This window comes from Vigna angularis, chromosome 4 (genome assembly GCF_016808095.1).
Source record: "Vigna angularis cultivar LongXiaoDou No.4 chromosome 4, ASM1680809v1, whole genome shotgun sequence".
NCBI lineage: Eukaryota > Viridiplantae > Streptophyta > Magnoliopsida > Fabales > Fabaceae > Vigna > Vigna angularis.
Window position 1 is genome coordinate 8759346 of NC_068973.1, and position 27674 is coordinate 8787019.

General features: G+C 37.8%; 2 protein-coding genes across 6 annotated transcripts; both read left to right on the forward strand.

Annotated features, from left to right (window-relative positions):
• The first annotated feature begins 1888 nt into the window (after positions 1–1888).
• LOC108330054 (uncharacterized) lies at positions 1889–10996 on the forward strand. Of its 5 annotated transcripts, none has more exons than XM_017564511.2 (9): positions 1889–2237; positions 2332–2404; positions 5373–5455; positions 5865–6226; positions 6913–7068; positions 7413–7536; positions 9814–10059; positions 10174–10298; positions 10693–10996. In XM_017564511.2, exons 2-9 carry the CDS (start codon positions 2378–2380, stop codon positions 10863–10865), a joined length of 1296 nt encoding a protein of 431 aa, XP_017420000.1. In that variant the 5' UTR covers positions 1889–2237; positions 2332–2377; the 3' UTR covers positions 10866–10996. The 5 variants fall into 5 exon arrangements, with proteins under 5 accessions (XP_017420000.1, XP_052733147.1, XP_052733149.1 ...); XM_052877187.1 differs by having other exon boundaries at positions 6916–7068; XM_052877188.1 differs by having other exon boundaries at positions 1892–2237; positions 9826–10059.
• A 3847-nt stretch (positions 10997–14843) lies between these two features.
• Positions 14844–21456, forward strand: LOC108331807 (uncharacterized). Its single transcript, XM_017566747.2, has 6 exons — positions 14844–14934; positions 15135–15182; positions 16197–16282; positions 16383–16687; positions 18103–18261; positions 20417–21456. The coding sequence occupies exons 1-6, from the start codon at positions 14914–14916 to the stop codon at positions 21454–21456; spliced, it is 1659 nt and encodes a 552-aa protein (XP_017422236.1). The 5' UTR covers positions 14844–14913.
• The last annotated feature ends 6218 nt before the right edge of the window (positions 21457–27674 follow it).

Genomic DNA, 27674 nt, shown 5'->3' on the forward strand with positions numbered 1-27674 from the left:
AGTTGTTGTGTTTATCGTATAAAAGATAGTGTGGTTAACTTATTGTTTGACAATTGTCTGATAATGTTTGTTAAGCTTTTCAACTACAAAGCTAGTGTAATAATGGGATAACTAGGGACATTTATTTGAGTAATGTTGTAATGTATATAATAAACTAAGAGATTTTTTATTTTTTTATTACAAATAGTGATAATTTATTAAGACTAAATTCATGAGTTACTATTAAATCCATTAAATAGTTTATAATGAAATTTTTTGTTTATTTGGAAACACGTGGTGGGTTATAGATTTGTATTGTAGTGGTATTGATTTAGATTTTTGTTGTTAGGGAATAAGTTGATGCATTTGATATTGGAGTGATTGAAAGGTATGGAGAGGAGTTCGGCAATGTAATTTAAACTATCAAGCTTTGATTTAATCCATGTGGAGTTTGAGATAAATGAATTTTTGGAAATTTGATTAATAATATATGTAATGAAATTTTTGATTAAACGGGACTGTGAGACTAAAGTTCTAGGGATAAATAAGTTTTTATGAGGGTTGTTTGTTTAGAAGGAGTTAATTTAATCTTGAGAATATTAGTATTAGTGGATGGATAAAACTAAGAAAATTATTGAGCCTTAAAAAAAAAACCTCAATATATCACATGAGAATTGGACCATGCAAAAGATGTAGAAATAATTTTAGCAGATGCTATGTAGATATGAAATTACTTTAATGATGTTATGTTTTTTTCCAATTTAAATAATAATATGGATTTTATATAATTATTTTTAGTTGATTTATGGTTTGTAGTTTCATTAAAAATATTTAAAGATAATTATGGATAATAGAATTTGGAAAATTTTATATTTATTTAATTTATTATAGATTATAATATTTTATTATATGGTTAGATAATATATCATATTGTGAATTGTTTTATTATATAATTTACGTACAAGCATAATAATGTTTTAGTGTATATTACAAATGAAAATTTATGTATGATAGTAAATTAATATTTTATTTTCAAACAAATAGTATGAAATTAATGTATTATAAAAACTAATAAATTTAGAATTACAACTTTTTTTTTCCTATTTATATGTATTTAACGATTTAAACTTAATATATTATATATTTTTTGGTATAAATAATCATGATTATTTTATTTATGTTAAAAAAATTTAGTTTGATAATTAATATTACGATAGCATTTAGGTGTTTCTATATTGAACTTTTAACCAAGTGTGTAGATGAATATTCTCATTCTCTTTTAAATATCAAGCAAAGATCAGACTTAATAAAAAAAGAGTTGTAATGATCATCTTTCAAGTTCATATAAAAGATTAAAGTTGAAGACAAAGATTGCACAAGTACAATATACAATTTTTTTGATTTTATAGTTTTTTTTTTGTAATATTCTTTATAATTTTCACTGTGAAATATACCAATTGATCTTGAATTGTTATATGTGAGAGGATTATTTTTTTGAGAGGCCTTAACCTTCTTTAAGGTTAAGAGAGTATAATCATAAGTGATTTGATTAATCATGATAATAAGAAATAATTGGTGTACCCTTATAATATACTTTTAGAGACAGTTCATAAATGATCCATCACATGCACAACGAATAAATCCAATTTAAATTTGTACACTTTTAAAATTAATTAATTAATTTTCAAACTTTAGAACATAAACAAATTTACTCGTTTTGCTATTTTTGTTATTGAAAAATATTAAGATGGATTACAATCAAATATTAAAAAAATATAAAATTGAATTGATCCATTTAAAAAATTATAAACCATAAAGTCTTTTAGTTTTCCTTTTGTTCAAACGATGCCAACAAGCACGTAATGGAAATGATCCAAAATAGGTGCCCCTGTTTCGTGGTCATGCTTTGACTGTTCTTTGACCTGAACAAAATGCCAAAATGGTTTTCTTTTCTTTTTTCGGTTTTCTCTCTCTCTTTATCATTCCCTTTCGTCTTCTTCTCAACCCAGAAGAGGTAATGAAACTTGTTGAGGAAGTTTCACGCATTCACAGAGTTTTGCAGAGAATAGAGCTATGGATGTTTTGTGCTGTGAAATGAAACCACCAAGCTAAAGTCTTTCTCTTTCATTCGGCATGCTGTTGTAGAAGTGAGAAGGAAGAAGAAAGAGCTTTTTCCTCACGCAAACTCAACCCCTTTTTCGTATTATTTGGTCAAGTATTTCTATTTCAGCAAGTTCATCACCTTGGAGTCGAACAAGGTCCGCAACAACAGATTTTTTTATTTATACATTCTCACACTTCATTGCATGCTTTCAGTTTTTTTCTAGAATGTTAAAAATTGAAGCTTTTTAGGACTCACCCTTCTCTGTCACAAGGGTATAGTACCCCCAACAACATAATGAAGCTACCCAAGGAAAATATCATGGTAAGCAAAAAACAACTTATCTCTGCTCTTCACTTGTCCTTTGTGTGTTCGATTATCATTTTGTATTGTATGGTTTTTTGCTGTATTTTTTCTTTTTTATTTTAGAGCATCGTGCTGTGCCGTGTAATTTGTTTTAGAAGTCAAAATTCTATATCATTTGTTACTCACTACATTGATTTTGAATAATACTTCCTTGAAACAGTAAGAAGCTTTCATGTTAAGCTCCTAAGGTGGTATCTTAGGGGTATAGTTGGCAAGTGTTAATTACAACCATTGTTATTAGAGTTAATAAATTGTTAAATTCCTCCTTCTTTTGGGGACACTTTAGCTTTCATTAATTGCCATGTTCGTTGGTACGAGTCATATATGCACCAAGGTTGTAATATGTGAAGCTTGGTGAATTTTTCAGATTCAATGTTTTTCCCTTACAAAGTGGCGGTGTGAATGTGATAAGGATTGGGCATCATGGAGTATTTAAATTCCACATTGAATAGTATGGTGGGATGATTGGTGGAGTATTTGGGTGCTTGATTCTCTTTCTCCCCCTTGGCAACTAACTTTTAAGGGGGGGTTCCCCAATTGTTTGGATGCTTATCATTGGTATCAACGTATATTGTTGGTGTGTTGAAAAGAACAATCTGCATAGGGGCTGGTGGTACAATAAGGACTTGGGTATTATAGGGAGTATAAGTCCCACACATAGTATTAAAGGATGCTTGATGAAGTAATTTTATACTTGATTCTTCCTCTCTTAACAACAACTAGCTTTTAAGGGATGGTTGCCCAAATGCACACAAACATGGGTAGGGTGGTATGATGGAGATTTGGGTTAAGTCTCCCGTGGAGTAGTTTGATATGCTCATATTTTTATTATCACTTCTTATCTTTTAAGAGAGGGTTCTCCTACTGCTTATCAATTGGTATCAAAACTTGTTTTCGGTTTTTCAAAACGGGCTCTCTACAGTGGAGCTGGCTAGAAAGGCAAACTGAAGTGGCATTAAGTGTCAGCTTGAGTAGTTTGGGATGCTCGATGAAGTACTTAAATGTTTGATCCTCTCCCCTTAAAAAGTAGTTTTCAAGGGGACAGTTTTCTGAGTGTTTATCACCACGGCTTTTGATAGAATACTAGTTTTGGAGTTGCTTAAGGTTGCTAGGTTATCAATTACAAACTTCACTGTTTCTATTAGGGCATAAGGTCAATTTAGTTAGGAGATAATTAGGATATTAATGAGTTAGTTAGTTACTTGAAGGTGTTAGCTAGATATGAATAGGGGAAGAAGAAGATAAGAGAAGAAGGGTGCTCATTTTAGTAGATTTTGGGTGCAGATCGATTGCTAGGGCTGAAAAATTCATGAGGTTCAAAAAATTCATTCATTGCATAAGCCACGATATGCATCCTTGAGCATGGAGGGCATGACAATGCTTTGCTTCTATTCAGAGATAGCTGTGGTAGCCACATCATTGAATGATTGACTGCCATGAAGCAAAGAGAGTAAACCGAGATGGAAGTTTGTAGCAAAGAAATGGAAACTTCCTCAGTGTTCTTGAAAGAGAGGACCAACATTTTAGAGCTGAAACACATGCTACCCAAGATATTGAATGAAGAGGGTGATCCACATTTGATTGAGCAAGACAAATATATAAATGGAGGAAAGTGGATCAAAATGCATTGAAGTGGAGGCCAGTTGTTGGACAAAAAGGTTGGAGCTACACACCTTTGGTAGAAGCATAGAAGGGGAAACGGAGTCAAAGAGTAACAATTTTAAAGTGTGATGGTAACCTATTGCAATTCTTGAAATCAGAAAATAGAATAAAGAAGGTTCAATAATAAAAACTCACATTCTTTGTAGTGCAGAAGAAAACAAAAATGAAGTGAAATTAGCAAGAGAAACAAAGATTATGATGGAGGAAGAAGTGGATGCATCAATAAAGAGAGTGAAAATTGTGGGCTGTAAAGATTAGAGTCTTGATAACGCAATTTTAGATTTAAACAAAAATGAACCTGAAGGTGGAGATGCAACCGCGCATAACTGTTTTTAAAATTAACATTTCCATAATAAAAATTCTTTGTTGAGCTCATAATTAATCATGAAGGTGATTCGAACATCTATGGTATTGGAATATTAGAATTTCAATGAGTTGGGTGAGCCTTTGGCATTAAACTTTGATGTGTCTATGGATGATAACTCAGCAATGGAATCAGTGAAAAAGGAGGTCTAAGTGGCAGTAGTAGTGCTTCATGTCATACACATTCTAGTTTCGTCCTGACCACCACCAAAGCCGCCAAACCTGTGCTTGCATGTTGTGACAGTGGGTTCCCATTCCTATGGCAAGAAAGCATTCCAATGCTTTTAGGTGGGCAAATGAAGGTTATGGGGATGAAGATGAACATGGGATCTAGCTTCCACAATTCTAGCCTTGAGGATAAGGTTGAATTTTAGGAAGGTTGGATTGTTAGGGTGTAAGGAGAAGTTAGTCAAGATAGTTAGAATATTAATGAGTTAATTAGTTAATTGAGGTGTCAGTTAGATATAAATAAGGGAAGAGGGATAGGAGAGAGGAATGATGTTCATTTTGTACATTCAGCATTAGCTCTTTGTGAATGGAGAAATCCTTTATGAGGGAAACTTTTTGAAGGAGAGAGGACTTTCCTATTTCTTATTTTTGTTGCTTTCTCTTTTCAATTCTTGGTTCCTAACGGTAGTGATTCCATATTCGTTAACCTGTCTTAACATTTTTTTTTATCTCTCCCACTTGACTTTGGAATTGCAATTTGCTTTGTACTTTTCTTGGGTATCAAGTTTCCTCCAAAGAAAATCAGTGTCTTCAAATTGAATCTCCCTGTAGAAGAGTTCACCGAATTAGCTTTTCCATCATAATATATCCCCTCGCTTCCCTTATATTTATGGAGTATGACATTAATTGGACTTAATCATATAGATATTTATAAGTTCATTATTCCTTGCAGCTTGAACAATGCGATACATGCGGGGCTCGTGGTTTGATAGAAAAAGTTGTTACTTGCTCTAAATGCAGTGCAATTCGACATGTGTAATGATCTCAAATTGGCCATTCTCTTTCATATACTTATTTATTTTCTTTCAGTATTTTAATTTTTGTGGCATAATTACTTTCTTGTCTTATTAAGAAAACTAAAAAATGAGAAAAAAAAAGCAAACAAGTGGTATATCTGTCCTATCTATTTGAATTTGCATTCTTTTTGCCTGGAAGCTTGAAAACCTAAAAACTGTAAATATTTGCATTATTAACAAGAATGAAGAAAGACTAAAAAAGTGCAAGTTTACAATTTAATTTGGCATAATCATTTTACACATTTTTGTATGGCTTGGCAAATTATTGGCTTTGGTTTGGCCTATGTTTCATTATATATGCCTTGCAGTAGCATAAGTGCAGCATAGAACCTTTTTTCTTAATCAATGCTATATCCATCCCATTTCAGTTATTGCATTCAAATTAATACCACAATAATTCCTAAAGACTGGCTTTGTGAGACTTGCCAACCCAAGCATGATTCAACTTCACCTCGTAAAGTGAATCAGGATGTCGGTTCGTGTGCTAGTAAAAGGAAACAATATGTCAAAAGAGCCAAAGTGAAGTACCTTGACTTGGATGAAGTCATTAGACTTTCTTCTGCGAAGGCTTCTGGTGGATCCAAAAATGTTATTTCCAAGATTCCCTCCCTGACTGCAAAATCAATTCCTCCCATATTACCTCCTAAAGTACTTGGGAAGCTTCCAAGAAATAATGAAGTACACAAGAAGACAATGACTAACCAACATGATTCTTGCTCATTGTTTAAAGGTGGGAATTTCTCTCCATCTTTGCTTCCATGTCTATTTTTCTTAGCATTTATGGTGCACGTTCATGAAAGCACAAAGTTTTAAGTCTGCTGAACTTGCCTTGGTTTTAATCTGATTTGATGGAAATAAAATGTGGACTTGAGCATGCTCATTCCTGTGTAGTCAGAGTTTCTTACACCCACTGCTTGGATTCATTTCATTTGTATGTATAATTAAAGAGAAATAATATTTAAGTTAATAACTCTCTGGATTGTTTTAAAAGAAGTTATCAGATATAAAGAGTCTGTTTTGGATACGTTTCTGCATAACACTTTTTCGAGAGAAAAATAAGAAGAAAAAAGGAAATGAGATTTTTCATGAGGTAAAATTAGCTCATTAATAGGCTAATTTGTAAAAGCTTTTCATAACTTTTCTTACTTTTAACTTGTGCATAAGCAAATTTTAGCTTATTGAGAAACTCATTTTATTTTTCTCTCGTATAAGTGCTTTTGTAGAAATTTGTAATAACAGATCCCGAGTCTAAATTTAATTTCCATTCACTGGCACTGACTGTATAAGAGTTTGAACTATCAGAGATATAGAACCACAGTATGACTGGTTTAGAAAAAAACGTATTAAATCTTCTGCTTTTGAAATTTACCAGGAGATAAGTTTGTGATTTGTTTTTTAATGAGACTATGGTTCTAGTAGTATCAACCCAGGAGTGTATAGAAGAAAATCAGCAACCCTTTGGTGGACTGGTAGCTGGCAAAAATGTACAGGCCCATGATCCTCAGAAAGAAAAGGCTACAAAAGATGCCCCTTTTGGAGATTTATCAGCAACGAAATCTTTCGCTATTGTTGGTTAGCAAGGATACTTTCTTTATATGATTTCATTCTGTGTTACGTTTGATGCTTTTACGGGTGTTAAATCCTAACATCTCTACGTGCAAATGTATGGGTTGTATTATGTATGTATAGGAGTTCTATATCGAGTAGGATAAACTATATGATGTGGCACTTAATTCTTGAGGTTCTTCCATCTAATGAACTAGTTTTTTTGGGTTGGACTTTCCTCTTGTGTTTAAGTCTAACAATATATAGTATATGAATGATGTATGACGATGTTAGTCACTTGCATCTTGTGGGGTTCTCAAGCTGTCATATCTTATTTCATCACCTTTCCTTTTGCTCTCTCTCTTCCTTAGGTGGTGAACCTAGCGACCATGCTGAGTGTAACAGGTCTAATATGGAAAAGAGTGACCCTCAGAGTATTCAGAAAAACTTAAACCTTTATCGTGAATTTTTACCCTCCTCAATTCATGCTTGGAGGTATGTACCTTTTTTTTGCCTTAAACTTTACATTGATAACCTTTTTACCTTGCATCGCTCTTCCTTCCTAATGCACATTAAATTTCGTATGGTGGTTACAATGAGATTGGAACTATCGATCTCTCTTCAATTCTATCTTTTACTATCTACGAATTACTTCTTTCAAGCAGATTCAGTTTCAGGAATGACCTTGTCCATGGGTGGATAAAAGCTATGAGCTTTTGTGCTTGGAATTTTTCTCTTATTTTGAATATCTATGAAGTTTTGTTCCTTCCCTTTACGGTGGTAAATAACCCATTCCATAAACAAATACGGCCATGTTAGGGTATAGTTACAAGCAATCACATATGCAAGATATATATGCTTATTTTTGTTAAAATAAATGGTTTTAATCTTGTAAAATTCGTGATTAAGTCCGAAGAGTTAAAAAATTTTAAATTCCTCCTTCTAAACTATAATGACATTCTATTACAATTCATAAAACATAAGAACCTCTATGAAATCTCAACTGAACTATTGGAACGTGTAGAATTAGGTTTAATGTGTCTAGGATCTCTTTGGAATAACTTTTCTGTACAAATTTCTAAAAGAGAAAAATAAGAAGAAAAAACTACATAAGCTTTTCCATAACCTACGCACAAATTAAAAATAAGGATTTAGGAAAGTTATATGAGAGAACTTCTATAAATTAGCTTGTGCATAAGTTAATTTTAATTCATGGAGAATTTAATTTCAATTTCTTTATTTTATTTTTCTCTTCTATAAATCTTTAAGGAAAAATTCATCCAATCAAACCTTAGCTCCTTATTGAAATAATCATAAATTAGAATTTCTTTACAATTCTCAATGCTCTTGCTCTATACCATACCTATAAAGGATACATGAGGAGATAAGTGTAATACCTATTAAGAGAAAGATGACAGAAAATCAATTAAGGTATTTTAAAGTTTTAGACATGTGAAAGAAAAAAGGTTACTTACTATGAAGCCCCACTATGTGATTGGACAATTTGTTTGAAATTGACGATACACGAAATCTAATAATATACCTTACATTAATAACAAATTGCATATGGGCACAGATGTGTACACTTCTATTAAGTTTAAAGGCCAAATAAATGGGGAATAGGGAGAGGAAAAATAAGAGGAAAGAAGGCTAGTTTATTTTATGTGTTTTTTCTTACAAGGAATGCGCTCAATGTAGCAACAAAGGAGGTAGCATGATCTATATTATATGAATCTAATTTTTTTAATTCGAAATATTCAAAATTTAAATTCAAAATATAGAAAATAGTTGTATTGAAGCCCTATTTGAATGTGACTTGAGCCATGAACTTTTATAATTAGCTATGTTAGAGTAGCGAAATTATAATATATAAATAAAGTACAAAATTCATCTTAATAAGCTGCAATTATATCATAGGCTTATTCCAACCATACCTTTGATTTTAAAAAATGGGATATTTTTAGAATACTTATCCAACATACTTCAGATTGTTAGAATTCTAAGTATGAGTTTAAGTTTCACATTGGATAAAAATGAGAAAGTAGAACACTATATAAAGGTAAAGAAACATTAATCCATTGTCTTAAGGTTTTGGGTAGAGAGTGGTGTCAATCTCTTATGTGATTGGGTTTAAGTCTTATTGATGCTGTATTCTCAACACTACTACATCACCCATACTTTTAAATCTATGGGAAATTATATCATAGAATTTCATGATAAATAATATTCTTAAAAATTTTGTTTCTAAGTCCGAAGATGTGTGATTCATGTAGTAGACAACCTCACTTAATATGATAAGACATTTTTTTTGTAATTTTTATTTCTCATCAACTTGTTGCTGCATTATAAGGGCATGGTTCAAGTATGGTGGTGACGATACTTGTCCAGACATCTCCTAACAAAATCCCTTCTACATTCCGTGGTGTGAACTTATTGGATCACTTTCATCTTGACTGCTGCTAAATTATTGAACACTTATTATTATTATTTTCTTTTTTTAAAACTGAGTTTGTTAGTAAATTCAAACTTTCTGGCTACTCAAAAACACTTCTGTGAGTAGAACATAGGTTTAGATTCTTATTTATTATCAAAACAAGCAATTATCTATATGGTTTCCTAGCATTATATGAGAGCAGAGGTTGCTATGCTACTATGTACATACAAGTGTCCATTAATTGAGGAATTTACTGCAAGAATATGATACTTGAAACAGCAAACATTTAGTTGGGTGAAGGTTACAGTTTTACTCATCTCAAATTTAACATGTTGTAGACCATTCTGTAGGGGTCAGATCCAAATTCTTCAAACAGCTGCATCTAGCATAATTTATGATGGGTTTGAGGCCCAACCACCATGCATTGTTAACAAGAAAGCATATAAACTTTCAAGAGAAATGCCATCAGTCCTGCAACTGGAGTCACTTCCTGCATTGAATGTCTTGACTGACATATTCCCAGATGATTCTCCCAACCTTCAGGATATTGCATTGTACTTCTTTCCATCAGAACATACTGATAGGTCATTTCTTCCTATTTTCTTGATCTTTTCATTTTCCTTTTTTCTTTTTGGTGTCAGCCATGTGGGCAATTGCGGTTTAAGCTACTTATCCTACATGTTCTCAATTGAATGTAGGTTCAGAAAGGACCTGAATGACATATTGAAGTTTATGAATGACAATAAAGCAATGCTAAGAAGTTTTATTGGTGGAGTGGAGTTGCTAGTATTTACCTCAAATCAACTCGACGTAGACTCAAGGGGTACGTAAACTAAACGGCTTCATTCATTAGCTCTGCTTTTTCTTTACACCCTGATCTACAATTCCCTTCCATTAATGCATATTAAAATATTAATTTTTATCGTGAGTTTGGTTGGTTTCTTATGCTTCCTTCATATCAAAATTCTGGGAGGAGAGAGCAGGTTTGAAATATTAATTTTTATCGTGAGTTTGGTTGGTTTCTTATGCTTTGTATTTTTTTATTTTTTATTTTTAATAAATTTTCATGTAATGGTAAATGATTGATAGGTTTTAGAGTGTCAGCTTAGCTGAAATGCCAAATTTTATAGTGATGTTTAACATAACCTTATTTGGAATTTGTTTGTCCCATTTGCTTGCATTACACAATCAACATTTGTTGACATTAATGTGGGCAGGTGTTATTGCTGAAGTAAAGGCTGGACATTTCCTATGGGGAGTCTTTCGCCAATTTAACAGTGATGAAGGCATGGAGACAGTTGATATGGAAATTGATATGATTGGAGGAAAAGATGTGGAGGGAAAAGTTGATCGCATTATGAAAGATAAACCCAAGAGGCTTATTATTTGAAAAGTGTAATAACAGACTGCTTATTATTCCACTATGTTTTGAAGCATTTACCTTAATGTCTGCATGAAAATTGCTACGTGCCACATATGTTTTGTATTACACTTACCTTCAAGTTCATTATACATCATTACAAACCATAATCCTAGTAAAACAACTAAGGTTCACAACTATCTTAAGGTAACCAAGTTTAGAAGTAGAAAGCCTTCGAGTCTTGATAGTTACACTGCATAAGTACAAATCAAATGGTTTCTATCAGAAGTCTGTCAATGATATCCTGAGACTGCATTTGGATCCTTCAACAAAATTTTGTAGGAAGATTGTTCACCAAATGAGAAGAAAAACAACTTACCACCTAAGAATATTGCATCTACGTTAGTCTAATTTTGGAACAGTCATCTATTTAAACATTTGATTATTGGTGTGTGTGCATCATAAAGAGATGAGGAGGTCAACCGTACCCCGAAATGGGCAGTACAAGCGCACCATCCATCCTACTCTCCCGTAGCATCCACTTTTATTCTAGTGGTAGCTTTTGTGTTGTATCGAACTGTTGGAACACGAAGAGAACCAGGGTTTGGACCAAATGCGCCTAACCGAACGATTTGTGATGCCTTTTGCGTCTGACCGAACGATAATGCTTCTGCACCGAACGCTACGAACACACACCAACAGAGCACTACAACACTGACGCCAGAGGACGACCCAGCAGGCCACGAGTAGCACCGAACGATTAAGCACTTTGTACCGAACGGTCAAGAGGTGAGCAGAGAAAGAAAAGAGCAAACTTCAAACGCAATAAAATTGTATTATTCACTGATCTCAAAATCAACTATTTATAAGGTATAGAGACTCAGTATTTATAATAGGAAAAACAACTGCCAAGGACAGTTAAACACCAGCTGTCAAGGCTAACTAACAAACTAACTTGGCTTACACGCCAACACTCCCCTCTAAGCCAAGTACCTATGGAGGTAGCACCCATCCTCTTCTTAGAACAACCGAGCGGTGTGATGGCGAGACCGAGCGGTGTATGACCGAATGGTGTGTTCGGTGACACATAGAACTTGCACTTGCCAGTCTGTTGAACAACTATCCCTGCCAATCACATGGCAAAGGCGAATGCCAATTTGCGTGAGCTGTGCAACCAAGATCGAACCGTGCAAAAGAGCAATTGAGTGACGTGACCGAACGATGTGAGTGTGACGTGACCGAACGGTGTGAGTGCGGTTTCCAGTTTGACACTCCTGAGCGATGTTCCGCTCGGTTGAATGAACGCTGTGGTCGGGTGTTTTGGTGTTCGCCATGTCTCGGTTCACCTGTGACACCCCATGCTTCTTTGGCAGTATTCCCTTCAACGCTTTTCTTCTTCCCAGCTGAAATGTCAGCTGAATCTTCTTCCCAGCTGAAATGTCAGCTGAATTCCAGATTTCATTCTTCTCAACAGAATTAACTTCTTCTCTCATTGCATCCCTCCATACGGATTTCTTCAAGGCTTCTGTTTGATCGATCGGTTTTGCATCTGCCAAGGCTTCCTTTTGACCGATCGGTTTTGCACCTGCAAACATAGCTACGTGCACCAAACTTTCCTCACTACCAGTCCGTGTATCAGTATTCATCTCACATTTTATAACGCCAAATTCTTCACACATTGTTGACTTCACTAGGCTGATCTGAAATGTATTATCCTTCGAGATCTTGATCCTCAAAATCAGGTTTTTGCTTTTATCAAACACCTCAATCTTATTGAAGCCTTCCATTACTACTGTAAAGCCGTTTTGAATTAACTGTCCAATACTCAGAAGATTGTACCTTATTGCAGGCACAAACAACACACCAGTTAGAATGGCACGTGAGCCATTCTTCCTTCTGATAAAAACATCACCAACTCCCTCTACCTTTGAAGTGCTGTCATCAATAAATTTCACCATACTCTTCTTGGTTTTATCAAAATTTACCAACAATTCTCTATGGCATGTGGGGCTATCATTATATGCTCAGGCTTGGGGGCCTATATTGTACGACCATCCAGTCAACTATGGATCAGACGGTCCATGCGATCAGGAATACCACAAGAATGACCACGAAGACCATTCCCGAGACTCAACGGTCATTACTACAGATCGAACAATTACCTTAAAGAAGTATTAGACTTGATAATGATTAACTTACAACAAAACATGATTAATACAAATTGATCCATGATTAGGTCGTTAGTAATTAGAAGCTCATTCCAATGGCATGTGGTTTGATAGTGACAAATAGCAGTATCATGTCACACTATTATTGTCATGTAACACAAATCTTAGCATGACATGTGGCAAAAAATTTTTTTAAAATAAAATATTAAAAAATGAAAATAAAAATAATTAAAAAATATTTAAAAAATTCAGAAAAACACAAACCGATACGTGACACTTCTTCAATGGTATTAATACGAAACTAACGGGACAATGACCTAATTGAAACAATTTTACAAAAATAGAGACTAAATTGAAACAAAAATCAAATAAATTGAGACATGTTTAAAAAAAGTCACCAATTTTGGTCCGTGCACATATTTAATTTTTTTAACTGGTTAAGTTTAAGTAAAAATGAAGAACTAAATTGGTTTAAATTTTAAAAAGAATTAATTTCAATTTTTACTGAAAATTAAAAGGTTAAAAACATATTATATATATATATATATATATATATATATATATTTGAATTTTAGATAAATATTTTTTATTCGTTATTTTATATTTGCTTAAACGTATATTTATCCATTATATATGTGTAAATTTCAGAATTTGATCCTACCAATAAAGAATTTTTATTTAATTCAATAATTTTAAAAAGAAAGCTATCTCTTAAACATAATTTAATGTCTAATATTTATTACTTGCACAACCTATTAAACTGTTTTTTTTATATATAGTGAATTTTAGAAAAATATTTTCATTTGTTATTTTATATTCTCTTAATCTCATATACTCATCATATCATAAATGCAATACTATCGATAAAAAAAATTAATTTAATAATTTTAAAAAGGAACCTATCTCTTAAATATAATTTAGTGTCTAATATTTATTACTTGCACACACTATTAAATTATTTTGTTGATACATAGTGAATTTGGGATAAATGTTTTTTGTTTGATGTTTTATATTTGTTTTAATTGCATACTTGTGCTCCTTTGGCTCTGTATTATTTACTCTTTCATCAATAAGTATTTTTTTTAAAATATATATATATATCGTTAAGTTTTTAGACTTTAATATGAAATGGAGTTTTTTTTTTATAAAATTTTGAAAATACTAAGAGTGTTTAAAATTTTATTTTGTTTTATTTTCTATGCTATAAAATCAATAATAAATTTCTAAAAAAATTATTAATGATATTCATTATTATTAAGGTTTGTTTACAATAATATTAAATAATTATTTAAAAGTGCAATGTAATATAAATATTTGTTTAAAGAAATGAATATATTTTGTCTTAAATCATAAAATAAATACTCAAGTTTTTCTGAAATATTTGTCAAAAGTTATAATAAAAATATAAATTTTAATATTTGTTTTTATTAATTCATTTAAAAAAATATAATTTCAGAAGAGAATTTCAACAAGTAATCATTTTCTAAAATGTATTTGTCTTAAAATATTAACCCTAAATAATTTTATCATGAAAAGTATAGAGACAAGTGAAGCTAAATATTTCTTATAGCAATCATTTTTCTCTTACAATATTCTTTTATAATTCTATTTAAAATGAATATAATTTGAAACGTCACTTACAATATTTTGATTTGTTTTACACATATTTGTTTTCTGTCAAATATAATACGAAACGTCACGAGTAAAAACTTATTGAGGAAGTTTTGCACAATCTTACACTGACATTGTTTTGAGCTTGTTGCTGTAAGTAGAATTACAGCATAACATATTCTATCCCTCAGATATTTCTTTCTTAATCCCTTTTTCCTATTATTTGCTTTCTACCTATTTAAGCAAGACATCATTTTTTGTGTTTTGTTCTCCATCATTCTCCAACACTTTTCAGTTACATGCATTGCTTTAAAAAAATAGTATGAAACTTCTCAGGAGTCACCTCCATCGTTTTCTCTTCCATTTTAGTTCACACAAAATTTTCCAGAAAAAACATTTTTTTTTTATACTTCTGCTGATGCTACCGGCATTCTCCAAACACTGTTTTAATTGCATGCATTTAAAAAAAAAATTAAAGGTTGCTCGGACTCACCCTTTGTCGATTTGTCTTCCTTTTCAGTTCACACTTCTTCCAGAAGGAATGAAGTCACACAAAGAAGATGACAATGTAAACAAAAAGAATACAAGAACTCATTCTGCTATAATTTTCTTGTTTCTTTTTTTATTATTATTATTTCTTTATAGTTTTGTTTGTTTGTTTATTAATTAATTATTTTCATTGATTATATTTGTTATTGTTACTGTGCAGTTAATATCAGTGATGAGGGGCTGTTGGGATTTGGTCATTTTTACATTAGTGTACTGTGTAATTTGTTTAAGGGTCAAAATTTTACTTATTACTTCATTGATTTTGAATAGTGTTATTAATTCTTTCTTAAATAAATCACAAATGTGATAACTTTTACATTTGAATCATTTATGGGTAGTGGGGATTTGCTGATTTTACAAACCAATACCAATTGTTTCACACTCATTTCTTTTCCTTTACAAAGTGATAATCAATCTTCGATGTTTTGATAGAATGTTCAAGGTTGCTGCATTATCACACATAAACTTCACTAGCTGTAATTCTATACATTTTAATCTTTCTTATGTTTATATTTTCCACTTCACTTGAGAATTACAGTTTGTTTCTGGTCTTTCATGGATGTCAAGTTTCCTCTAAAGAGAATTCGGTGTCTTATGATAGAATGTCAGTCTCAAACATAGTTCATCCAATTAGCATTTGCACTATCATACATCTTTACATGGCCCTTAGAGTAAGAATTTTGTTTAGTTCAAATAATTGAAATACATGTTCAATACAGCAAAGAGAAATTCGTGTTTTGTTAGTATGTTGCATAATTTTTTAACAGATCTTCAAGAACCAATTGTCTTTGTAGAAGTTGGACTTTTGAATTTACATATTTAACTTTTGTTTGTTTTCCTAGGATGCAAACTTTTTCTGAAACTGAAATGTATACAAGTCATTTTTTCTTTATTGGTTATGCATGTTTGCAAGACATTCTACTCATTCTAGATTGGTTGGTTTGAATAATTGTATATATTAAGACTTTGTTTCACTAATTTGGCTATTCTTTGTAGTAGATATTTATATTTATGTGTTTGTTATTCTTTGCAGGCTGCATGTTGTGAGATATGTGGTGCTATTGGTTGGAAAGAAGTACTACTTACTTGTTCTAAATGCAAAGGAGGACATGAACATGCGTAATAATCGTCCACATACCATTCTCGTTTTTTGTCTATTTATATTCATTCTTTAAGTGCCTTTGATATATTGTTTCATGTTATTTTCAAACTATTTCAGTTATTGCACGAAATTTCATACCTTAATAATTCCAGAATATTGGGTCTGTGAGCCTTGCGGATCCAAGTGTGTGTCAACTTCACCACTTAAAGAGGATCAGGGTATTGGCTCAAGGGCTTCTAAAATGTATCAAAGAAACAAAACTGCAAAAGTGAAGTTACTTACAGGGGATGAAGTCATTAGACTCTCTTCTGGAGCAAGTCATCCTGTTTCATCTACTAATGTACTTGGGAAACATCAAAGAAATGATGAAATACACAAGAAAACAATGACTAGTAAACATGCTTCTTGTTCGTTATCAAAAGGTGAGAATTTTTCTCCACCTTTGTTGTCATCTCCATTCTTGTATTTCCTCTTAACGTTTATCATACATGTTCTTATTCTCAAAAACAGAATTTAAGTGGAGGTTGAATTTGTCTTTGCTTTAATCTGTTTTGATGGAATTGAACCACTGTGCTTATGAACTTGCACTTATTTATGGAGTGGAAATAAGTTAGGCAATCCTTTAGAGATCTATGGCCTAACTAACCTATTTATTTGTATAATATAATTAAGCAGAACTAGTCTTTTAATTTAATAACCATGATTGTTTTTTAAAAAGAGTGTTATCATACATTTACTCTGTTTCATTTTCATTCCGTGTCATTGTATAGAAATTTACACAATTAGTCATATAGAACCATAGTGTAACTGGATCTAGGAAAAGTATTTAATGCCTTGGGTTTGCAAGTTTACCATAATTTTTTTTTATTATTATGAGACAATGAATCTTGTAGGGGAAATGTATGCGTTATGTAAATAGTGATAGGAGTATATACAAATAATTACTATTCATGATTACAAATACCCTAATTCCTGAATTAGTATCCTCTTTTAGTAGAACAAATTAATATAACTAAGGAGATAAAAGATTTGCTGATTGACATCCCCTCAATTAAGGTGGTTGGTTGATAAAAGAAAATTAATATAATTAAAATGGTTGTGTCATCAGTTAGACATTACTCCTACCACTAATGTATTCATGTAGTTATTGTAGTTAATAAAAGAGTAGGTTATAGTTGGCGGAGAGTGGGGTTGTACTCCGAGACATCAATGGCCTGGAAAACCCATATAAGGGGCATTCATAATCCTTGTTACTAAAACACACAAAAATTGTCTTTATTTGAAGTTGTTATGATGGCCAAGCAACAGGGTCCCAATGAAATAAAGAAAACTGTGAAGAAGCATTACGAAAATGCAACAAACTAGGTTGAAGAAGTGCAAGCGAAAAGAAAAAGTCACGAATACGAGCAAGAACAAAAGTCACACACAAATTGGAACCACAAGTAAGAATGAAACCGCAAGCACAACCATAAAACAACAACACAAATGGGAACCAAAAATCACGACAGGAATAGGAACTGTGAGCACAAATAAAAATCGCAACTTGAACAAAAGCATAAATCCCAGGCAGAGAACAGGTACTAGATAGAAACCACGAGCCTCACCATGAAAACGTGAAAGGAAGAATGAATCAAACCAAAGAAACAATAATGATCAGAACATTTATAGATAATTACTTGTCATCATTACAAATATCCTTTTGCCTGATTTGCGTAGCCTTTTAAGGTAAGGAATCTTTTATATACAACTGATATCAATTCATGATTTATCTGGCGTATTCTTAGGCAAACAAATTATTATAATTAAGGAGATGACATATTTTCTGAATCTCATGTAGGACCAACAAAGGAGTGTGTTGAAGAAAATCAACACTCCCTTGGTAGAGTGATAGCTGATCATAATATTCAAGACTATTATTCTCTGAAGGAAAAGCTTGCAAACAAGGCACCTTTTGAAGCTTCATCAACAAGAAATTCTTCCCCTTTTGCTGATTTAGGTATTTTTATGATAAAATTAAATAGAAATGCTGTTAATGTAATAACTTGACAGGATTGTATTAAACAAATTTCACACATTTAGTTAGATTTAATTTTCATCCACTGGCACACAGACGTGTGGAACCAGAGCGTGACTAGTTTAGAAAGTGTTTCTGCTGAAAGGGACCGAGGGAAACTCCTACTGCTACCGCTCGGGAACGCTCCTCCTTCACCGATCGATCCTTCTTGCTTTTGCCTTACCTCCTGACTCTTCGTCTCTCAATGTCAAAGTGGGGTGACCTGCAGAAAACACTCCGACGCTCAAGTCATAATTTATCTTTGCGGGTCTAGTGAAAGTTAATCAAATAAGAGGGTTTACCTTCTCAATCAATTGTTATTTATATGGTTTCAAAGAATATTATCCATTAATTTACCTCTTAATGACGATCAATGCTCACCTTAACTGCTCGACAATGACCGTTATATCATTAATTATGCATTCATTGACATTCAAAAGGTTGTCTCCAGCCAACGGCTGAAGAGTTCGTGAGTGTAACCCTGGCGTCCGACCGGGATTTACCAGCTTCCATAACCCTTACGTACCCGGTCGGTTTTATTAATACTCCCATCGTCCTTGGACGATCGGTCTAACCTACTCAGTAGCAACTAAGCATATCCGGTCGGTCGATCCTACTCAATAGTAACACAAGTCTCCCAAGCCCTAGCCAAATATTTTTGCGTAGGGTTTTGAAGTGGTCTCTGATCGACTCGCATCTTCCCTTATCAAAGCCTTCAATTGTGTTGTGGATATTTGCAAGGGCGGGAAGTCGTAGAGTCACGACTGTAAAATTTAGGCGGGAAAGGCGAAAATGAACCGTCAGATCGCCTAAACCGTCAAATCTTTCTGCAAATGAACCGTCAGATCACCCAGACTGTCAGATCTTTCTGCTAATGAACCGTCAGATCGCCCAGACCGTCAGATCTTTCTACTTTTGACGCTCCAGATTTGCTTGGTGAATCGCTTTTTACCTTGTATAAATAGCCCCCACCTTTGCCCTAATTTTTTACTCCTTTCTTCTCGTCGTCACCAGTGTCTTCTACTTCGCACTCTCGTTCCTATCCTCCTCATCTTCATCCTCTCAGGTAATCATGTCTTCCGATTTCTCCGGCGAAGAGGGCAGGGGGTACGCTGATGATGAAGTCGGTGCTTCATCGTCCTCCTCGGGTGTCGCCGCCGGTCAGGGTGCCGCAGCCACCAACTCAGGGAACTCCTCCGATCTCCTAGCAGACAGTGATGCGACCGAAGAAGTTGTTATTAACCTGGACTCTACCGATGCTTGGGACGGTAAACCCCGAAATTGGCCTGTCGTCGTTGGCTATGACTGGGCTCCCCACGAGGTTAGGCAAATTTCGTCTTCTTTCCACCATCGCCGTCCACTTAAGGATTTTGTCGGTAGTGTTAGTCTGGTCATGGCTGCCGAGGACGCTAGCCATTTCAAGCTAGCCGTTTGTCAGATGACCGAGCGCGTATGCCACGGTCCGGAAAACAACCCCACAGACTTCTTTTATGCCTACGCTACAATGTTTAAAGATTTAAAGGTTCTTATGCCCTTTTCGGATTTTCAAATGGGCGTTCTGAGGGAGCTGAACGTTGCTCCTACCCAACTGCACCCGAACGGTTGGGCGTTCATGCAAGCGTTTTCCGCTATCTGCACGGGCTTGGCCTTATACCCCACGCCTGGGGCCTTCCTCTACTTCTTTCACGTTCAACCGCATCCGTCGAAACCCTGGGTCTCTCTTCGGACGATCGGGTCTAGACATTTATTGTCTCTTTTCAACAGCTCGTACAAAGACTTCAAAGGGGATTTTTTCAAGGTCGTCCCTTTAGAAGTTGGGTACCAAAGTTTCTGCTTCCCGGACGGGCGGGCTAAGTTTCCGTTTTACTGGACCAATAACCCCAGAAAGGTTATTTCTTGGCCTCGGTCACGGATGACACCCGAGGACTTAGACTTGATAAGCCAACTGAGTCAGTTGCCCCCCAAGTCCTCTTCGCACACACTGATCGGTTTTCTGAGCAACAAAAATCTTCCTTCTAACGTGTTTGGTAAGCTATTCTTGACCACCTTTTGTTGAGCAGTCATTTGGAACTTATCTAAATTTATTTTTTATGTGCAGATTACCTATCCAAGATGGATCCAGCAAAGAGCAGCACCTTCGCTCGCCTGTTCGCCCAGAGGGGGGGCGATGTAAGGAAACCAGGAGGGAGCTCCTCCTGCGCCCCGACCACCGCTGTTGTCCCTGCAACGTCCCTACCAATCCAAAAGGCACCACCTCCTCCGCCAACTGCCGAAGTTCCTACGCCCAATTCCGCTCGTCGTCCTGCCGACAAGGCTCCCCCGGCAGAGCCCATCCCGAAGAAGAAGGGCAAACGAAAGGTCGTTCGGGAATTATCTGCCGAATCCAAACATGCCAAGAGGAGTCTGCCCGACGGGCCTCCCCTCTCTGGGCCGTTGAGTCCTAACTCGTGGGTGGCGAAGCGCATCCACTTTGACCTTTTCGCTGAGGAAAAGGCTCTAGTCAGTGGGATGACCGAGGAAGAGGCCTCCAACATGGCTATGGAGTTGGCCACTCGATCGACGATGTGTTTAGCCTATGCCGCTCAGAAGAGAGCCTCGGCTTCCACGGAGTTTCAGGTTCTTCAAGAGAAGTTCGATGCTGCCGTGAAGTCCAACCAGGACTTGACCCTCCGCCTGGCCGAGACTGAGAGAATGGCAGAAGAGGACAAGAAGAAAGCCAGCACTCTGTTGGCTGAGGCCCGTGCTACCCAACGCCGCATGCAACGGTCTCTAGACGATGCAAAGCTTGACCTCCAAAAAGCCACTGCCTCCAATACGAAATTGATGGCAGAGAGGGACGGCCTGTTGGCTGATCAAGACTCGCTTCAGGATCGGTTGACAAAATTGGAGGCAGACAACAAGTTTCTGGGTGATGAGGTTATGAACGAGCATCTGCTCGGTTTTGAAAAAGCGCTCGCCCAGTGCAACCTCCTCTTTCAAGTTCCCACCGACGATCCCCGTCTTGACGTGAGCATGATGGTGGTAGATGAGAAACTAGTTCCGATCCATGTTCCTCCACCCTCACCTCCGGCCGTCCCAACTGTTGAAGCTGTCGTTGAAGTAATCGAAGAGACCGATGGGGCTGATGTCCAACCCTAGGTCTTAGACATAGAATTTTACTGCTTTCTTACCTTTGTACCTTGTAATAGACTTATTTTAAATGAATACACACCTGTTGAGCACTTATTTCGGACGCATATGCCTCATTTAATTTCATGCTTTATTTATCAAGTCTTCGCGAATGGTCCTTTATCGCCGCTTTAGGTCTTAGGAGCTCTCTAGAAGCGTGCCCTAAGACCAAGGTCAGAGTTCACGAAAGAAATCTGCCTCACCTGCTAGGTTTAGGTCTTAGGAGCTCTCTAGAAGCGTGCCCTAAGACCAAGGTCAGAGTTCACGAAAGAAATCTGACTCACCCGCTCGCCTGCTATGACATGATGAAAATTTCATGTGATAAAAATCATAGTATTATTGATATGGAATAAAAAATACAAAATTCTTAGCTGAAATAAAATTTCAAATGCGACGCATTCCATGTATTAGGTATAGCCTTTCCCGTCGGATACTCCAAGCGGTATGCTCTGTTCTTTAAGTTTTCAACCACTCTGAAGGGTCCTTCCCAATTTGCGGCTAATTTTCCCGCCGCTCGGTTTCGCCGGGCTTCGGCCGTTTTTCTCCACACGAGATCTCCTTCAACGAATTGTCGGGGTCTCTCCTTGGTGTTGTAACGTCTCGCAAGAAGTCTTTTCTGGGCCTCCGCTCGAATCATTGCAATCTCTCTTCGTTCATCCAAGGTGTCTAACTCCACTCGGAGCTCATCATTGTTATCTTGCAAATTTTGAATTTCCCTTCTGACGGTAGGTTCTCCTACCTCTACTGGTAACATGGCGTCCATTCCATATGTATGGTTGAACGGGGTTTCTCCAGTTGTACCGTGCGGTGTGCAACGGTATCTCCAAAGGACTTCCTGAAGCTCATCCACCCGGGCTCCCTTAGCACCTCCCAACCTTTTCTTCAGCTCCGCAACAATGACTTTATTGGCCGCTTCCACCTGTCCGTTCGTCTGTGGATACTCGACCGAGCTCGTTACATGTTTAATTCCCAGCTTTTTATAGAAATCCCCCAAGCGTTTATCAACGAACTGTCGCCCGTTGTCCGTAACTATGGTTTTGGGGATTCCAAATCGGCATATGAGTGTCCACACAAACTTTTGAACCCTTGCCGCCGTGATTGTTGTGAGCGGCTCTGCTTCTACCCACTTGGTGAAATAATCAATTGCTACTAGCAAGAATTTCTTCTCAGCTCGGCCTATTGGAAAGGGTCCCACAATGTCTATTCCCCATTGCGCGAACGGCCAAGGAGACATCAGACTGTGCAATTCTACCAGTGGTAGATTGAGATTCTTGCCATGCTCTTGACACTTCAAACATTTTTGCACAAATACCTTGCAGTCCTTTTCTACCGTCGGCCAAAAATAGCCTGCTCTTATCACCTTCGCTCGCAGCGCTCGTTGCCCGGTATGCATTCCACATGCCCCTTCGTGCAGCTCCCTCATAACATACTCGGCTTCCTCCGCGGACACACATTTTAACAAAGGTAAAGAGAACCCTCTTTTGTACAGATCCTCCCCTATCAGTAAGTACCGACCGGCTTTCTTGGCCCCAACCGCTCGGATATGTGAGCCGCTCTCCTGCTTCTGAATAATCTCTCTGATGTCTTTCCTCCAATCAGGTTTACTGGAAACCTCGTGGACCGACAGGCACTTCACCGAAGGACTCATCATAACTTGCCTTATGACCGACGATAAGTGATCCTTCCCCTTGCAATTGGCAAGTTTGGATAAAACATCCGCCTTCATATTCTGCTCTCTCGGCACATGCTTAAACTCCACCGTCCGAAATTGCTTCACCAACTCCTTCGTCTTATGATAATAACGAAGTAGTTGATCATCTTTGGTTTCGAAACTTTCATTCAGCTGTCCCACTACCAGTTGGGAATCAGTCCGACATTTGACTGAAACCGCCCCTAAGTCCTTAGCCAGTTCGAGCCCGGCTATCACTGCTTCGTACTCGGCCTGGTTGTTGCTTATCTTGAACCGGAAGACGATTGCCTGCTCAATGACAAAGTCGTCCGGTCCCTCCAAAACGATTCATGCCCCTCCCTCGGACCGCTCGGATGAACCATCCACATAAAGGGTCCACGCTTGGGGGCATTCTTCTTCCCAAGGTAATTCGACCGCAAAATCGGCCAAGTGTTGTCCTCGGACTGACCCTCGTGGCTCAAATTGTATCCCGAATTCAGATAACTCTACTGACCATCCTACTATTCTCCCGGCCAGGTCTGGTTTTCGTAGGATTTTTGTGATCGGGTGATCCGTTCTTACTATCACCTGGTGACTCTGAAAGTACGGCCTTAGGCGCCGCGCTGCCATCACTAGGGCCAAAGCGATCTTCTCGACTCGCTTGTACCTTGTTTCCGCGGGTTACAACGTTCTGCTAACAAAATACACGAGTTTAAACTCGGGTTGCTCTTGCACCAAGGCTGAACTGACTGTGTCCTCCGAAATTGCCAGGAACAACTGTAATGCATGCCCTGAATCAGGTCGTCCCATGACCGGTGGGCTGATTAGTATGCTCTTTACCTCGTTGAAGGCTTGCTCACACTGGTCATCCCAATCAGTACCCGCACTTTTCTTCATGATTCTCACAATCGGCTTTATCCGCTCGGCCAGCTTTGGAATAAAGCGCGACAGTGAAGTCAACCTTCCTACCAACCTCTGAACCTTCTTCAACTTCTGAGGGCTTCTCATCTCAAGTATCGTCCTGCATTTATCGGGGTTCGCCTCTATTCCTCTGGTTGTTAGCAGGAAACCTAGAAATTTTCCCGCCGGTACCCCGAAAGTGCACTTGGCCGGATTAAGGCGCATATTGTACTTTCGAACTTGACAAAAAACCTCCGCAAGATCCCTCACATGCTCCTCTACCGAACGGCTTCTCACCACCATGTCATCCACGTAGACCTCCATGCATCTGCCTATCTGACTGGAAAAGACCCTATCCATCAACCGTTGGTAGGCAGCCCCCGCATTCTTCAAACCGAACGGCATAACCTAATAGTTAGACCGTCCGGTGATGAAGGTCGTCTTATCACTGTCCGGGGGAAACATAGGAATTTGATTGTATCCCGAATACGCATCCAGGAAACTTAACACTTGGAACCCCGAAGCCCCATCCATTAACGCATCAATACTTGATAGCGGATAAGAGTCCTTGGGGCAAGCTTTGTTGAGATCCGTGAAGTCCATACACATTCTCCACTGCCCGCTCGACTTCTTCACCATCACAACGTTCGCCAGCCAAGTTGTATACTTGATTTCACGGATGAAATTTGCCTCTAGCAGCTTTTTTACCTAAACTGTCATCGCCAGTCTCTTCTCTTCCCCCAGTCTTCTTTTCTTTTGCGCCACCGGTCGGGCCTCCTTAAACAATGCCAGCTTATGCGACATAATCTTTGGGTGGATTCCTGGCATATCGGCTGCAGTCCAGGCAAACAAATCCTTGTTCTTCAACTCCGCGCCTATCGACCTGGCCTGCTCCTCCTCCAACTCACTTCCAATGGTAGTAACTTGTTCCTCCTTCCGCCCGAGGCTGAAAGGCGTTGTTTCTCCCATTGGTTCCATCCGATCATCGGTATTAGTTATCGGATCTAGATCCGCCATGGCTACCTCTGTTCGTCCTCTCCTTTGCCGGCTGGGTGGATCAGATGAGGATGGCTGAACCTTCAACCCGGCCACATAACATTCTCTGGCGATCCTCTGATCGGACCGAACGGTGCAAATGGTTCCATTGTCCGACGGAAACTTGAGTGTAAGGTGGGGCGTAGAAACAATCGCCCCGAATGCATTTAAGCACGGTCGGCCCAACAACACATTATACGATGTGTTTGCGTCTACCAGCAAAAACTTGGTCTTCAGCTCCTTATTCCGCTCGGTTCCCAAGCAAGTTCTCAGATATACATATCCTCTCGTATCCACCCTTTCCCCCGAAAATCCTACTATATGCTCGTTATACGGGGCTATCAGGTCCTCGGATATGTCCATCTGCTGGAACGTCTTCCAGTAAAGAATGTTAACAGAACTTTCTTGATCCACCAACACCTTTCCTACGTTGTACCGAGCAATAACAGCTGTTATTACCATCGGATCGTCTTGATCTGGATCAGGAGCATGAAAATCTTCATCGGTGAACATGATTGGCGGCATGGAGCGCTTCCTCACATCTACCCGGTGAACGCTTTTAAGCTCCCTTAGGTTTCTCTTCCTTGCTGACGCCGATGACCCTCCAGCAAAACCTCCAGAGATAGTGTTTATCGTGCCACGCAGCGATCGGTCATGGCTACGACTTCTACTCCGCCTACGATTTGGGCGTCTATCATCTCTCCTATCGTTTCGTTCCACCCTCGCCCTCTTGGGTGGGCTTCTCGCTCTCCGTTCCTCCTTAACGAACTTTTTCAGGTGACCCGCCCGGATCATCTCTTCTACTTTTATCTTTCAACACCGTGTAGTCTTCGGTGTCATGCCCTATGTTTAGATGATAGGTACAATGTTTAGTCCCGTCAGCCTTGGGTGATGACCGAGAAGGTCTTAGACGAATAAGATCTGCACTCAGCGCTTCTTCCAAAACTCTAGCCCTTGGCATATTTAATGGGGTGTACTTTTCGAATCTAGCCCCTTTTGGGCCATCTCTGTACTTCTGGCCCTTTGGCTGTTCGCCGGGTATGAACGGTTTTTTGCCTTCCTTCTTCTCCTGCCTTGAAGTTGAGCTCTGCTCCTGTTGTCGCCTCTGAACCGCCCTCATCTCTTCTATTCTGATGAATCGAGCGGCTCTCTCTTGCAACTCATCCAAGGTTAATGGGGGTTCCGCAAACAAATTATCGGCGAAAGGGGAAGGCCTCAACGCGGTGGTAAACTTCTTGCCCACTCCCCTTACTTGCCGAGCGGTCCTATTAAATCGGTCCATGAAGTCTCTAAGACTTTCTCCCTTCTCTTGCTTTATATTCGTCAACTCCAGATACGTCAAATTTCGAGCTCTACCCACCGAGAACTGTCGTTCGAACATGTCCCTCAAGGTAGCGAAGTTACTGATGGTTCGAGGTCTCAAAGAATGGAACCATGCTAATGCTTCTCCCTTTATCGACAAGGAAAAAACTCTACACCACACATTTTCACTGGGGGAGTAGATGGTCATGGCGTCGACGAAGGATCTCAAATGCTCCTCCGGATCACCTGACCCATCATACTTCTCTAGGACCGGGAATGCCCTCTCCGGAATCTGTTCCTCCATGACTGCCGCTGTGAACGGATGCAAAGCTCTCGCTCGGCCGGCTGGGACCGGACGGTTTGCGGTCCGATGCGAGCCAGCCTCACTTTGATCCTCCCCGTGATAATGACTGTCATTGGTAGGATCTGTGTCTTCTTCCGAGTCCGGCTCCGTTTCCGGCATCTCTACGATAGGCGGTGTTGGTGCGCGTGCGGAAGATTGACGGTTAGCTTGCGCCCCTCTAGCCGCATCACACTCGCCCCTAAGGGTTTCAATCTCTGCCTGCATTGCCTCCATCCTTCTTCTCATCTCCTGCATAAACATTGTCGGGTCCTGCTCCATCCTTATGGCCTCAGTAAGGTGTCTTCAACAATCCTCGGCCCCACGGTGGGCGCCAAAATGTTTCTGCTGAAAGGGACCGAGGGAAACTCCTACTGCTACCGCTCGGGAATGCTCCTCCTTCACCGATCGGTCCTTCTCGCTTTTGCCTTACCTCCTGACTCTTCCTCTCTCAATGTCAAAGTGGGGTGACGTGCAGAAAACACTCCGACGCTCAAGTCAGAATTTATCTTTGCGGGTCTAGTGAAAGTTAATCAAATCAGAGGGTTTACCTTCTCAATCAATTGTTATTTATATGGTTTCAAAGAATATTATCCATTAATTTACCTCTTAATGACGATCAATGTTCACCTTAACTGCTCGACAATGACCGTTATATCATTAATTATGCATTCATTGACATTCAAAAGGTTGTCTCTAGCCAACGGCTGAAGAGTTCGCGAGTGTAACCCTGGCGTCCGACCGGGATTTACCAGCTTCCATAACCCTTACGTACCCGGTCGGTTTTATTAATACTCCCACCGTCCTTGGACGATCGGTCTAACCTACTCAGTAGCGACTAAGCATATCTGGTCGGTCGATCCTACTCGGTAGTAACAGAAAGAATGTTAAAATCATTTGCTGTGCTAGTTTAGCACATGTATGTGATTTGTTTTTGAGACT